Below are 16406 nucleotides of genomic sequence, written 5' to 3' on the forward strand. Positions count from 1 at the left end.
ATTTCTTACATAATTTTGCACCTGATCTAGCTGAATATGTCCCTGCTCATTGCAGGGGGGTTGGACTAGATGACCTTTAAATGTCCCTTCTTACCCAAACTATTCTATGAATTATAAAATAGCAGAAAGAACCTTGTGCAGTATCTTAGGAATGAAGAGAAACCTACCAACACGCAAAGAACATGGTCTGCTTGGTTTAGGATACTGCATCTTTACTATAAACAAATACAGTGGAAGGTAGAATTTTACTTCTATACTATGAATGGATATTAACTTTTTTTTGTCAGTGAACACTTACGAAGTAAGTTTTGCTGCAGAGAGTCAGAGCGATACAAGTTCACGTGGTTCTTCTTAAAAACGTTCTTCAGTAGTTGGGCTCTTTCAGTTAAGCTAGGAAGAAAGAGTGAAAGATATTTACTTACTAATTACGGTATCCCTTTATCTCTGAGTCTGTTAAATGAGAATTATTAAATGAAGTGTCCTTTTTTCCCTCCTTTTTAATTGTGCCTAAAGTAATTATTATTAAGATGACGATTAGAAGTGTGTGCGAGGGCAGATTTAAGTCCAGATCCCTGGCAATGTTTTCACTCGTCGCAGTACAGGCAAAATACCTGTTTGAAGCACTGTTGTGTGCTGACAGTACAATTAAATGAATAATATTGTAAAGATTTGAGCATCCTTTAGAAACATGCTGTGTAAAGGAAAGGCACTCGCTTCCTTGATGTAGTATGGCCTGATTAGTGCCAGACTGAGTAACAGTCTGTCTTCTCCTCGCAGAAGAAAATGCTCTAAGCCTCTACTGACACGGTACCCCAAAGGGATGGGAAAAGAAGATGAGGGAAAGTCAGATCCATGGCCATCAGCAGTGTGTACAGAAACGTGTGACTTCCATGAAAAGTGTTCTAGCAAGGTGTATTCACCACGACACTCCAGGTGTTCTTCTGGAGATCATACCCAAATAACAGACTACCATTAGTACTAGAGGTTGGTCACTTCAGCTCAGCTCCTCCCTTCTCAGCAGTACCGAGTCTGTTTTGTTATGTATTTATTGTGCTTTAATGTAATCCAAGTGACTCTCCATTTCAACCCAACCAGAAAAAAACAGAAGTATTAAATAGTTTTTAAGCTGAGACTCAAGCAGCAGCTGAATGCTGCAAACTGTAGTGAATGGAGCAGGGGAAGTGTCCAGTTTCCTTACCGTCCCATCTTCCTTACATTTAAAGTTCTCTCAAATAGGATCCTACATTACTAAATAAATAACAGACGGACGAGCCATAGCGCAAGAAAGCTTTCAAAATCTGACAATTTTGGTAACATAAAGATGTGCAAGGGACTATTAAAAACACTCACACAAAACCTTCAATTTCTTTCTCTATATTTGACATTCACTGAATTAGAGCTTGTGTTTCAGAGAAATACCAACCTATCATTTAAACATTTCCAATGCAGAAAAATCCAGCCCCTCCCCACATGAACTGGCCTAAAAATTAGTTCACTGAAAAGAACTCCGAAGAAGTATCTTAAATTTATTCTGAGCATATAGTGATTTATTTTGTTGTAGTTCTGCTAGATTACCAAACCTGTCTCTTACGTAAGGACATAGTAAGTAAAGCAGACTTCACATACCTACATTACTGAGTTTTGATCAATCAAATTACTCTTAAATATTATTGTCAATTAGCTCAGCCTTACCTTCCCAGGCTGCAAGACCAGACTTAAGTGGTGCAAGGATTGGAACTAGACTGCTTCCCTTACTAGATTAGCATTCAAACTAATAAATTAGAAATGCTCATTCTTTCTTCAGTGAGTGCACACACTTCTTATACATGACGCTGAACCACTGGATTAAACTGGGGGACTAATGGTCCACCTCTCCTTTCTGTTCCCCTCCAGTCCGGTGGTTAAAGCACACACCATGAAGTGAAAACTTGGGTCTTAGAAACTAACTGCAAAATCTACAGGGTAAGGGGAGAGGCAGGGGAAACTGCTTCTGTGGCCATGTTTTGAAGGAAAAGATGGAATGAGACAGTCTTGTAAAAAAGAAGTTAGGTACCAGTTCCAGGAAAACGGTCAGCACCTGCTGACTAAACCAAGAACAGAGAGGTTGGAGTACTGAAACATATCTTACTCTCAGTGTTCCCATAAGCTAACTTTTTGAGGATTTTTTTTTGTTTCCCATCCCAACTGCTCCTATAGGCTGTGTAGGAACCTTTTTAGTTCAGAACTAGAAACTGTCAAAGTGACAAGATTAATAAAAAATTAGGGACTTAGATTTAAACCACAAGCATATAGAGAATGAAGAAATAAATGTCTTCATGTAAGGTGGGAGGTCAGAGGTGGAAGACCATGTGAATACTTAGATGCAGTTATCAACTGTATCTCCTTTGCAATATGTCTGAGAAGCCCTTCTTAATGTGAGTTGAAATCAGCAAATTTCTACGAAGTTTTTGACAGGTGTTATTTTCTAATAAAAAAAATCCTTCGTTAAAAACATAGCGGGCCTATTCCAGCATTTTTGGTACCATCATTATTCCTTGCTTGTGTTCCAGAATGGAATGTTCAGATTGCTTAAATGCTAAGCACTGAAAATACTGCCTTAAGTTTTACAAAAACATGAAATATGCACATTTCTTAGTTTATGTATAATGAAGTTTCCACTGCACAGATCTGATTGCTGGTACAGAAAATACAAATTAAGTAGGAAATACATTTGAAAAAAAAAAAAAGAAAGTGCTTCCAGCTATTCTATTAAATTCTGATCCATTTCTATACTTGAAATACTGTAGGGTCTTTATTATGAATCACCCAGTTGCCATTCAAAAGCATATTTAAAAATGTACATGTGAAGCCAAGAAAACATTTTCGTAATTAACTAATGATAAATCATAGTAACTAAATGCCTATACTCATTGTATGTACCTATACAGACAAGCAGAATATTAACTGGTTTTGAATATGAAACACAAACATTTACAGGCAATTAACCTCATTTATAGAAAAAAAAAATGCTATATATATTCCTGACCAACCACTTAGCTGGTATAAAAATAATTTCCAAGTGGACTGAATGAAAAACAATGATTATATGAAGCAGTATTTACAGTAGTTATCTCTAAAGACATTTCCATAAATTTGGGCTGTTATACATGTTATTGTAAGTCTATGTAGTATCCAACCCAGTAAAAATATTTTTATAGTAAGCATTAATACTGCTGTTCCTGCTTAAGCATTATATACAAGGTATCAGAAAAACTGTTGTTGCACAATGGTTTATATAAAAAACTATCCTTTTACCTTAGTAATTTCAATGTTAAGTAGAAACGGCTTTGTGGCATTTCAGTTACAATGGCTTTGGTGATAGAAATCATACTTTTTGTGGCACAAATGTGTTAATCCATTGAAGTGGCTCTATTATTTATGCTGTTAAGGCACCCCCAAGTCAGTAGTATTCCAACATGGAAGCTTACTTTCTGTTGGAAAAGTGACTATGCAAAACTCACACCTTCTTGCTCAAGATATATTCTTACTTAACTGACAAATGTATATGATAAAAACAATTTCAATATGTTGCCTACAGAAGAACAGAATAAAGTGTTCTGGGACAGTTCTGGGGAAAAACCTGATTACACATCCTTACACGCACACTGACACAGCAAGATACGACCGAAATGCTTTTCCTGAGCTTTCAATAACAGTTTAAAACCTTTTCAAATCAGCACTGTAAAAATACAAGGGATGACAGATTTTAAGACTGTATTCGCATGTTCTAATTTTAAAGCATGTGCTAGAATACAATAAAGATATTTGAAAAGCAGTATTTTAAATTATTTCAATGTAAATGTCAATTTTTAATCCTAATTTTAAGAAAACAGCTAAAAGCGCATATTTAGAATTTAAATAGAAAATTCCCATCCTAAGATTGTTTGATAGGAAAACATCAAAAGGTCAAGCCTTACAATCTTAGCTGTGTTTAAATGCATGAAATATCAGGTCAACAGAGTTCTAAAAATTTGCTACAAATATATTCTAGCTGAAAAACAGCAATAAAAAATAACACTAATACGGTTCTAAGCAAACATTTAGATACTGTCCGGTTACAGCATCTAGCCAAGAGTAGAATCTTGACCTGTTATCTGTGGAAGCTGAGCCTCTGATTTTGTGTTGTAGTATTTTTAAGATGGGAATGGATACAGTGGAAAAGCTCCCGAGCTACCTTTCTCACTATTTCCCAGTTACTTCTTTACCAGTGGTTTATATCTTCTTAGGTTATTTTTGCATTTCATGAGAACAAATCCCTTCTTCTGCTACAATACAAAAAGGTACTTCCAGAGGTTTGCACACTAGACAATTATTACTTGGTCCTGAAGAATACATGGTAAGTTTTTCAAACTATTGGTTCTTGCATGAAAAGCACTAGAATTCAAGAATAAAAATGTCTCGTGTACGTATTGGAACAGACGTAGAGGACATTCCTTAACAATTTTAATTACTTTGCACTGGTAACTAGTTAATCCAGACCACTTCTTTAACAAAGAATACTTTCTACATAAAGGGTAAAGTTTTGGCTCTATTACCTGAATTAACATACAATTTTTTTTTTTTTTTAAATGGAGGGAATAAACCCTTAAGAGATACTAAGATGCCTAACATCCATTGAGTTGCATGTAAAGTGGAAGCTTATATACTTCAAAGGATATGGGTCTAAAAATAACTGTGGAAAAGGAATGGATCTAAGAAAGACATTCTGGCAGGTAACTAAACGACCTTCATGAAGCCCTCCTAACTACTTGCGGGATAAAAAGATGATTATAAAACTAGTGGTGAAAACACCAAGTTCTCTTACCTACAGGAGGAGGAATTTGGAAGACATTCTGTAGGATGATGGAAAAGCACACTGCCTAGACAACTGAAGTAAAAGCTGCTGAATTTGGGAATACAAGAGAAGTTTTGGGAATGCAAGTACAGAATACTGAAAAGGTACATTACCTTACTTTCCTATACACCCACAAGATATACCCACCCCTTTCAGCACTGCCTAGGACTAATGTCTGCTTTCTTTTCTGCAATTAGTTCTTTTACAACTTTCATTCTTTGCAAAAGAGCACACAGCATGCATTGCTTCTGCCTCAAAGCTCAACACATCGATATACGAGCTGGATAATTTGGAAGAAGAGTTTTGCCCTGAAGCTGCCTGAATGGGCATTGCCATTTTAGATCACCTCTGAAAGTAAGAGAACTTACTTTTGCAAGCAGTAACTGGGTCTTGCAGTAATGAAAAGTATGCTTGATGAAGGAATTGTCATCAACTAGGGGACTCTGCAGTACTTCCCGTCTGAAGCTGCTGTTACAAAGACAGCATGTAGAGCCTGACGGGAGACACTGTGCAGGCATGTGCTCCTACGTAGCCCACCACACTGGACTAGGTAGGTGTTCCACAGGTGGTGGGATGAGCTTCCAGGCCTCATGATACTTCCCTGGTACTTGTCTATGGTACCAGGGAAGATGAACTCCACTAGAGGCAAAACATTCTTGTGAGAGTAATTTCTAGGAAAAGAAAGGAAAATTAGGAGCAAACACTCACACAAACCGGATGTTCCACCCATTAGGTGGTCATCACCTTGGTATCCGATGTAATTTGGCCTCAAGATGGTAAATTCTAGTAAGCCAATTCCCACTGAACTACAGAAGGGATACAGTAAGACTGAAGGAGAAAGGGAACTTAAGTATCCTTACGAACAAAAGGTACTTCCTGAAAACTGAAGCTAAAATAAAAGAAGTGGCTGTGGTTTTTCTGGTCTCTTTCTGTGCATAGCTTGGTAAGAAAAAAGCCTTCTTGGCTAAGCCCTTTGCCATGAAGATACTAAATAACCAGCAGTCCAAAGGGAAGAAAGAACAGGAAAATCAAGTATCAACAGTTTTGGCTTTTTTTAGACTTCACAAAACTCATGAAAATGAAGACAAGGAAAAAAGCTCTGACCCAGCCAAATGGCACTAATGAACTGGAAGGGGTGGGGAGACGGGGTCCTTGTCATCTCATACTCCCGTTCAACAAATGCTTGCTATGAGCTCAGCTAGCGTTAAAAATCTGAAGTTTTTTAGCAAGTGCACACCTTAATGCTGAATATACACATAGAAATTGTACAATTATTCAGTTTTGCCTTCTCCTCTTTTCAAATTACCTGCCTGATCCACGAAGGAGGATGTAACAAGGGAATTCTTGTGGAGTCTTAAGTTAAAATTATTTCTTACCTTATATTGATTAGTCAAATTTGTTTGCTCTGGACCGGCATCAGATATAAAGACAGCTTGTTCTATTCAATTTCAGCAAATACTACACAGATTTTGCTGTTTGCTCTTATGCTACCAAGCAGGTTTAAAAATCCTTAAAATATTTCTATTACGTTTAGGGCCAATTTATAACTACACTACTGAATGACACAGGTTTAAACTCACTTTGTGTTCATTGTTAACACAATCAAAAATGACAGAATTAAAAGCGTACCTCAAGTTTCTTCTATACATAAAAATAGAAACGTAACAGTTGGCTACAGAGACAGACATCAGTTAAAGCCTTTGGTAAAACCCTCTGTCTAAGCATATGATAAAACATACAGGCTCAGCAGACCTGAAACCTCTTTACAGATGCCTTCTGTTTTGTTTGGATTTTGAAAAATAACCTTTTGTCTTTGATACATGTATAAGGCTGAAAATATTTATTTTTTTTTTTAAAAAGACAATGATATACAAATTTTTACAGTACCTCTTGCCATGCACAACTGCCCCAGGATCCTCAGACTTTGCTTCCAACTCCTGAACTTCATCTACCAGTGTCTTAAAAGTAGCTCTCTTTACTCTGTAAGCAATATAAAACACTGCCAGATTAACTCTTCTTGAAGGTAAAAGAAGAGACTGTTTTGACACACATAAATATCAATTTACAAATCCATTCTCCCAGATAAATTAAAATTAAGCTTTACAAGAAGAAACATTATAAAGCAAGTCTAAATAATACATTTTATAAGCCATTCTTGCAAATTAGAAACAACAAATATTTATTAAAAAGACATCACAACTATTGAAACATTTAAAATACTAGTAACACTTGTAATAAAGTTTGTCAAAACCAAACAAGGTGAAAAACAGTTTTATATAACCACCAGAGCTGATCTTCATTTGCTTTTCTTATATTAATAATTTGAACACACACTCAAAACAGTCCCGTAAACCTTGGCATTTCTGTACTCACACTTTATATACTACATCAAGAAGTAAAGCTGTCATAGGAATACATAGGAGTCCCATCCAAAACACTCCAGAGCTGAACATCATAGCTGCCTAGAAGAGAAAAAAGCACAAAATATGATGATGCCATGATAAGAGCTAGGAAAAAACCTTAGAAATATCAAATTCTTGGTTGAGGGTATCAAAAGCAAATTTAAATTAAACATTCTAGACTCTCTAATGCAAAATAAAACCTTCTAACTCCTTTCCAAAATTCCCTGAGTTGCTGTAGAAATTCAGTAGGTAGTAAGCACTAATTCATGTTAAGAAGCTGGCAGAAAGATCACACTGCTTAGCTTTTTGAGGGAGGGGGAATGTACCCCTCCACAACCCTGCTCTACACCACTGTGCTGATTATAGACATTTCCATTAAAAGCAGATTTATTGGAAATCCATACCCTGCCACTTGCACAATCTTTGTCAATACATTATGAGCACAATTTCTTTGCAATCAACCCTAACAGGATATAATGGCTCCTGATCCTTGATATGGGTATCGGACACTGTTACAATCAATTTGCAATATAATTCAGATCAAAGTTATCTCCAACAGAACTCACTGTACCACAGTTCCCACACCACAGACTCCTGTTCAACAAACTGCTTAAAAATGAGAACTAAGAAAACAACTAATTAACAATATGTTGCATACTTTCATAATTACGTAAATGAAGATCCAATACATTAACATATGGTGAAATATTTGCAAACCAGATCATTGCTTTGAGCTGTGTCTTTACTTTTTTATATGCTGCTTTACACATACATAGGAATTTCTTCTGTTCATAACTTGGTCTGTAAACAGACTAAAAACTAAAACACAGTAAAAAAAGCTAAACCAAACATCATAATGTATGGATATTAAAGGAAAAAAACCCATTTAATCTACCCTTGTAATTCGTGCCGGAGTGTCTATATTAAGAGTATCATGGATGCAAAGAGTATGATAAATACTTAATGCAGTGTATTACTGAAAGATTGTTTTGCAGTCAGTAATAAAAATACTTTTATAATGTGATTAGATTGTACAGAGTTTGAAAGTACCATTGCTACAAACCGATACCCTTTCACATCCTTTGCTTCATTACTTGGAGACTAATTCCTTTCAAAGGTTAAACCTCAGTATGTAACTAAAACAAACAAGCTGAAATGTTACTAATTGACAGACAAATGCAGGTAGCTTGCAGTAGCTGAAGTTTAATTTCTGAATGTGCATACATGAACATTTTAGAATTATACTTAGTATTTTCATGTATAAAAACAAAAGTGAATCATTTTCAGAAAAAACCTCTCACTGATATAAGTAAAAAGTTCAATTTACCTTGTTTTCATATCCAAATTCCCACTGACACTGATTCTTTAGAAAGCATGAAAATATATTTGAATGAAAAATTTGGTAAACTTTCCACAGGTATGTTATAAGGACATAGATACCGTCCTGAGAGTCAATTAATTATTTTTGCCAACAGCTGTCAGAAAAGGTGTAAGCACTGAGCAGTGCCAGGTTCAAAATTAAACAATTCACATTTTCAATGGAAAAAAAAAAAAGAAGAAATTTTTGTATCAGGAAGTAAAGAAAATGCATTAGCACAATTACTTTATAAGCAAAGCATGCCTTTTGACATACTTGATGAAATACTCATTTCCTACAACAGCAACTAATAGGAAATGTCTATCACAACTACATTTTGCAAGACATTTTATAATTAAGTAGCAATTAGAGAGACAAAGTTTCCTAAAAAATAAGTGCAAAAATACAACTTGAAGTAATCACAACTCTTACTTCCTATTAGGACCAATATTTTTTGATTTATAAGAACGCAGCAAAGAGCTGTCCTTGCGTAAGCCACCCTGTATTAAATGTTTGCTGGTGAAACAGCAAAAGTGATAATGTAGGTCTTAGGATGTTAATTCTGACCATTGTAATGCAAACTATGAATGAAGGAACAACTGGCGCCTACTATTCAGTCCATCCAGCCTTTGGCTTTACAAATGAACAACATGAATTGAGGAAAAAAAAAGAAGTTTTTCTGCGTCATATTTGAAAGCCTGTCAGATTTTTTTTTCTTTTACAGAGTTAATCCAAACCTAAAAGATTTAAAGCCGACATTCGCATTAAAGACAGAGGGCCTCTTTGTATTTTTTGGACGAAGAGGGGAAAAAATAAAATCCCACAGAGGTATTTCCTTCCTTTCTGTACAAAAAACTCCCCCCTCACTCTGTAGAAAACATTTTTGTCTCTAACTTTTCACATCTCTCTACACATAGGCAGGTCATCTGGGAAATGGCAAACCAATCCTTTTCAGACAATGGCACTAACAGGAGCAGCCTGTTCTGGGGACGGACTCTGGCTGCCTCTGTTTGTGGTTTACAAATTGTTCCTAATGTGAGAGATTTGTGGTCTATGCCAAGCTTTCCCCCTTCAGGCCTTGTGAAACCAAATGGAATCTGCCACAAAAGTGGGTCCCAGGGGAATTCAGAAGTAATCCAAAATGAGAGCTGGGAAGCCTGGTTTATTGTAGGACTTTCAACTACTGCAGGGGAGATAAATAATTTGTTGTATGTGTAGCTCACGCTCGATATCAGGACACTCTAAAATGAATTAACATTGTTTATCAAGTGCAATGTACAGTTTTTATACGAGTTCTTATTTCCTAAAAAAGCAAAAAAAATATGCTGAGAAATACTCCCTTTCACGGCTTAGTGGTAGATTAGAAATCCTGGCTGCAAAAGATTTTTAATGCACTGATGAAGATGTACTGTTAGGAAATTACATGCCAAAATGAACAGAGAACATTCCCTTTTTCTTCACTGTGAAATGACCTGCCAGAACAGCTACCTCAGATTTTAGAAAGCCTTCTAAAACTAAAGAAAGAAAGATGCAAGGAACGGTAAAATTCTTGCTGCAGAAAAGCTTCTGAAAACCCTTTTCAGCTTATCTATTTCAGGTGTCATCTAGGTACATATCCTCTCCCTATGAACTACAGAAGTATTAAAATAACTTCTCAACACCATCAAACCAGCAAGTTTCTCTTCTCAACCACCTACAAAGACAATTAGTTTTAGTCATCTGCATGTTTGCATCCATACATGTCAAAGTACTTTCAGCTGTAATACTAGAACAGATCTGCACTAACCCCTAGCACAGCAAAGATCCTACAGGTGAGTTCTTGCAATGCCTCTAGTCTTTCTTTGCTGTTTAGAGTTCAAAAACCTTCTCACAGTTCCTATTAAGAATTTAGCAGGAACTCTGCTTATTAGTATACTAAAAAGGGCGTCCCTCCCTTTTCTGCACATACAAACCAAAGCTTTACCGCTATACAACAAACACTAAGGGGTACTGAATCAGGGGCAGTGCCAGGCAGTAGGTTAATGGTGGGTATCTGCAGGCAGAATCTACAAATTCTTACTTGAATAAATCTCCTAGGAGACAAGAAAAATCAGTAAGGATAGACTAAGGAACATGCCTTTACTTTTTCCCTAGCTGCTCTCATTTTCTTCTGCCAAGGACACAAATAGTCCATTGCAAGGTCACCAAATTCCTCACTGCAGGCAGGGATGAAGGGTGGACTGTATCCTACAGAAGGGTGATTAAGATCATGGTCTTAATTATATAAACACAAATAATAATATAATAAGTACATATATACAAAAGCCCACTAACACAAATGTGTACTATAAATCCTAAAGCTTTGAAAAGTACCTCTGTGGTGACAGAGCAATACAGAAGATTAACAGAGACTTTAGGTCTCTCTTCTACCAATGTGTCTTTAGTTCAGTCCCTTGTTTCACTTAATATTTTAATACTCTAAGCATCCATTGGAACACACATCTTGCGTTCCTTACGAGAACTACGAGAGATAGTACCTTAATGACACAGGCTGAGCAAAAGCCAGCACTGCCTCTTCTGACCCAGCAAATATTCGATTATTCCATATGAAGCAGAACAGCGGAGGGGACAGTTCCCTGTTCAGTCACCCTTTCAGCAGAAAGCATTACCCCGAAAGCTGCAAAGTAAAGAGAAACTTAAACCTGGCTTCTGTGTGACATTGATTTGGCGTGACTGTTCTAGAATTTAACTGTTGGATAAATGGGTATTTTAAAAAACATAGGAGTCTAACTGTGGAAGGTAGTTTAGGTCTGTGAATCATCAGATTAGCACTTATCTCTAACCACAGTAAGGCATTTGAGCCCAGAAAGCGATGAAATGCAAGACTGCACCTTATTACATGTTCCTGTGACTAGTTTAGAGTGGCTGCTCATTTCCACTTTGTGAATTAAGTTCATAGGCATTTAATTCTTCCCTTGCATTTTATGAAAGCCTAGGTTACCTCAACAGATATTTCACGTTTGCAAAAATCACACAGAAAAAACACCAATAAATCATGGTGCCAGGAATAGCTCTTATGAAGAGAAATGATCAGCTGCTATCTCTGTTGACTTTAGACAGAAGCAGCAATGCAAGTGCTTTCAAAGACAAAGAGCAAGAAAAGGGTAAAGCAAAAAGGCTTCACAATAAATACTAATACCTGGGCATTTCCTCAAAAAGCTGGAGAGGAGAATGATACACAAACAAAAAAAGCTCCCCCAAGAATTAGGAAGAGAAGAAGGTTCTGTTAGCAAAGGTTTGGCTAACAAGGTTGCACTGCAGCTTGAACTAACAGAGCTGAAAAATAACCTTTAGACAAATTCAAGAGAATGAGCCACCTGTATGTGACGTTAGACAAGCTAGAAAATGTCAGCAAGGTGAGATTTATCAGACTACCTTTAGTCATGCTTGTAATCAAAGAACATCAGTTGTTCTGCAAGGGAAGGCTAGACTGTCCTCCTCTGCCTCGGAGTAAAGGACTCACAGGGAAACCTGGCTGAGTCGATTCAAAGACGATGTAAGAAATGGGGCAAAGGAGATGTAAAGCCATGATGAGCAGATGAGTTGTGGTGGTTCAGCAGAGTTTGTTACCCGGACAGGGGCTATCTGTGCTGTCACAGGAAGGAGTACAGGAAACATTTGAGTTTCACTGACATCCCTGAAGAACCGAAGTCATCCATACCACGCATCAGAAGAGCCAGCTGCTATGGAGAAGGATGGCAGCTGAACATCATTAATTTCTTAAGTGTTGTATGCATAGCTACAACAGGAATGTGTACTGAATTTCATTCTTAACATTTTAAACAGAAAAAAACCTTAACTTTTGTTTATAAAGGAGATTGGCAGTAATATGCTGAGGGAAAGAATTCAGTTAAATGCTGATAATGAGAAAACACTCATCAATAAAGAAGAAGAATATCAGAATGGTAATACTACCAAAACAGAGCATCATAAGCAGAAAAGATAAATTTGGCAGTTCAAAGATCAGCTCTGCTGTTTCTGTTTGTACCTGTGCAAAGAACCAGAGTGAGAATGTAACTATTGAATATGGAAAAGGATCTTTGAAGTGTATCTGGCAATAGCAGGCTGTGGCTAATAATTGCCTAGTACTACACTAAGTACAATTAAACCGTGAAGGTCTGAGGGCTCAAAATGAAAACTACCTAATGGGAATTAAATGGGAAAAAAAAAATCCCTTATGAAAATATTTCAGATTCTTGAAGTGAAAGGCTAAAATCAAACTTTATATTTAAAGCATTAAATAAGCTAAAATATGTTAGTGCCAGAATGGTAACATAATTTTAGGCTCTCAGGTGAGGATACATGACTAAAACAGATATATGGGATGAATTCTGATTAACTTTTAAAAATATTCAATACATCACAGAGTTATATTATGAATAATATTCACAAAGATTCTGCAAACCTCAATCAAATTATCTAAAATTCTGTAATACACACTTGTTTGTTAACTTCAATTTCCACCAGTAGTTTTACAGATCCCCTGGGTCAGACAGAGCAGAAACAGATGGTGCTCTGGAGAACTTTACAGTGCATTATGTACACTACCACAATAAATTAGAAAGTTCTGCAGATACTGAACTTTGGATTTTAATCTCAATGTCATACTTCTTATTCCAGAAAGTGTTACAATTTTAAGCTAATTTATTAATCATATAGGTGTATAAAAAGAGGCCTATCCTGGAGCACTTAACAGTAACAAACCCCAAAGAGTCAGGAGTTGTGCTAGTATGAAATATACAACAGGTCAGTTTATTCCTCTCTTCTCCCGAATTACAGGTTTTCAAGTTAAAGCACAACCATAGTTGTTCAAGGAAATGATAACCACACCAGCTCAGCAATATATCTATTTTATAATTTTAAAAGTAAATCTGTTTTTTTTAAGTGGCATTAGAAAGAAAACTAGCCTTTTGAGTTGCAAGGATGGAAGCATTAATGGAAGTTTCTAGGAACTTTATAGCCTACAACACTTGAATGGTAGCTACACTTAGGTGCTATAAATTACAGAAATTTCATTAATTAATGCAATTATTGCAAAAGGACTACATAGATATAAAACCATTAACAATTTATACACAGCATCATTTATTTCTTTCAAGTGGGTATAATGCACAATATGACAGAACATGGACAACAGGAACTTCTGCAAATTCACGGGATCACAGATATGAAATGCATTTTTTTCCAGCATCACAGAACAGTTTTCTGTGTATTGGAGGGTCTCAAAGAAAAAAGTTACATCTACAAAGTAAATACATCATCAAATATGAAGAGACTAGGCATTTACTTTTAGATATTTATGCAAACTACATGTGGTTCAAACTGAGAAAATACTGTAATTTTTTTAAAAAATACTGGAAGTATACTTCACTTACTCGCTTTGTTAATGTTATACATAGAAGAAAAAGTATCAACTTCAGTTATATTAATGCAGTTGAGAGAGTCCTGTACAGCTGATTTACTTAAATCTGCAATGAAAACGTTCTTCTAGTCGTAGCAGCACCTTTTTTGAAATTAAATGGAGCTTGTTTCATGTAATGAGTCAAAGCAGATGTCCTGTGCTATGACCTGCTTCTCCGTAACAGTGTTAAATCTAACCACAAAATGCACACAAGTAAGGTTTTTTTTTTCTTCTTTCTTTCTTTCTCATGCATCAACACTTAAACCCACAATCTTTAGTGGTAAAATATCAGAAAAATAACCTGTAAAGCTGGTTGTTCAGATGCCTCCACACTAGACAGTACTGACAGACAACAAATGCAGGAATAAACATTACTGCAGATGAACTGTACTGTAATAAAGACTTTGTTACTTGGACTGCAAAGTTGTTGCAAAGATCCCTGAAATCTTTTGAAATATTTTCCATATTTCTCTCTCATACACTGTGCATCAAATTCCCTCCAACAGAAACAATGTTTTGCTACTACTACCAAAATCCTCCTGGTAGAAAAGGTATTTTAACACTTTGCTATAAGTAGATAAAACTTGAATTCCTAGTATTTTAGGATCTGTGTCTAAGACTAGAAGATTACAGTCCCTAATTCTTAGAATAAACTCAAGAAGAAGTATTTTAAATGAATGAGTCTGAAGTACAAACAAAAATAAAATGAAGGTGAATAATAACTTCAGCTTAATTAATGATGAAACACTTGTTTCAGACTACTAGAAGACTCATAAAAGTTGATCTGCTACAGTACCTGATCTAGCCATAGATACTATGTAATTCATTACCTAAGTTATCACCCTTTTTTTAATCACATGTCTTTCTTCAATTTTACAGACTATTTTTCTATTTTCTTCTGCTTCATAAATCCCACTGTTTCTCTCACACTTTTTGTCCATTTCTCCTTCCGGGCTCTGTCTGAAGAATGGTGAACTGACAGTTTTCATTTGAACATCATCAGTCAGGGAAAATAAATGGAAGCTTTCTTCACCAGGGGTTTATTTTTTTAAAAAACTGGAATAGCAGCTGTTTCAAGGTTGACAAAATGTAACCGGTTCCTTGTTTGAATGTTGATTCTAAGGTTTTGTCAGAATTTTACTAAGGAAACAGTTTCAGCTACTATAATGCAGATGCCTGTTAACTGATCACTAACAGGTATCAGCTGTATTCCTATTATATATTCCAGTTATTCCTATCAGGAGAACACTTGTGCCAGGATACCTCTGCTTATGTGAGCCAGAAGCCATCTTTCAGCTCTTCTGGTGCACTACCTACCTGGCAACCTAGTTACCACTGTTTGTAAACCTCAGGAGTACTGTAACATGGGGAGACGTCTAGTTCCCACACTGTGAGGAACTGTACAGCTGGGGTAAGCTGGTCCAGCGTGGGAGTAGCAATCTTGAATGACCAGAAAACAAAGGTCTTCGTGCCAGAACTGCCTCAGCATTCTGGATCAACAGGGCATTTTGGATCAAAGGGGTCCTTGTTTGGCTATTTTGGGAAAATTCAGAGCAAAAGAGAGAGGAGGAAATATACACTCGGTTATGGTATTAAGAACTGTCAAAGAAGGGGGGTAGTGGCCTAGACAACAAACAAAACTGCTGGCACTCTGTCAGAAAGTCATCATTTTTCATTTCAGTAAGTTTTCTTTCAGAGCACAGCATTCTATAATCTTTCCTTCTGTATTATTAACATACAGCAACACATGTAAAAGCCAACTTTAATTATCTTCTCTACAACTGGAATGATAAACATAATGATGGAAACAAAATTAGTGTAAAAAGTAGGGAAAAGTTGCAAAAATGTGGCATACTTGTTTCTTCTTTCAGTAATGTGTTGAGTGATGCTTTGCTACTAAAAGATGAACACAAACCAACAATTATTATGATTTAATTTTGTCCCGCTAGCTTCAGTGCTCCAACATAAGTGTTTTCGCAACATTAACAGACTCTAACAGACTCTTTTCTTCTATTACAACTCTTTTTTCTTGAGGCATTATGTGGTAGTGTTCCCTGTTTAAACACATTTATCAGAGTTGTATAGGTATTTCATAGGAACAGATGAAAAATCCAAGTTTCAAGCTATTTAGATGAAACCTTTCCTCTGCACCCTATGAATGCATTTTCCATCATCTCCATGTGTTTTTTCTCTCCCCTTCCAGAGCATTAGTCTCTTATTTTCTTAGAACAGAACCAGCAATAATCAGCAAGAATCTTACTATTTTCATGACATCAATACGAAGAAGTTATACTGAATCCTTTTATTAGAGTGTTTCAGTAGGTTCTTTTCTAT

The 16406-nt window shown here is 36.2% G+C and overlaps 1 protein-coding gene across 3 annotated transcripts in view; it reads right to left on the minus strand.

The window, feature by feature from the left end:
• ATP8A1 (ATPase phospholipid transporting 8A1) overlaps positions 1-16406 on the minus strand; it is a 136323-nt gene that overhangs the window by 4701 nt on the left and 115216 nt on the right. For all 3 annotated transcript variants that reach the window (XM_080403935.1, XM_080403936.1, XM_080403937.1), the window contains 3 exons: positions 7247-7335; positions 6761-6853; positions 299-390 (listed from right to left, as the gene is read on the minus strand). In XM_080403935.1, coding sequence (XP_080260061.1) covers positions 299-390; positions 6761-6853; positions 7247-7335 — 274 coding nt within the window. The remainder of the gene's footprint in view (positions 1-298; positions 391-6760; positions 6854-7246; positions 7336-16406) is intronic.

This window comes from Falco punctatus (genome assembly GCF_963210335.1).
Source record: "Falco punctatus genome assembly, chromosome: 1".
NCBI lineage: Eukaryota > Metazoa > Chordata > Aves > Falconiformes > Falconidae > Falco > Falco punctatus.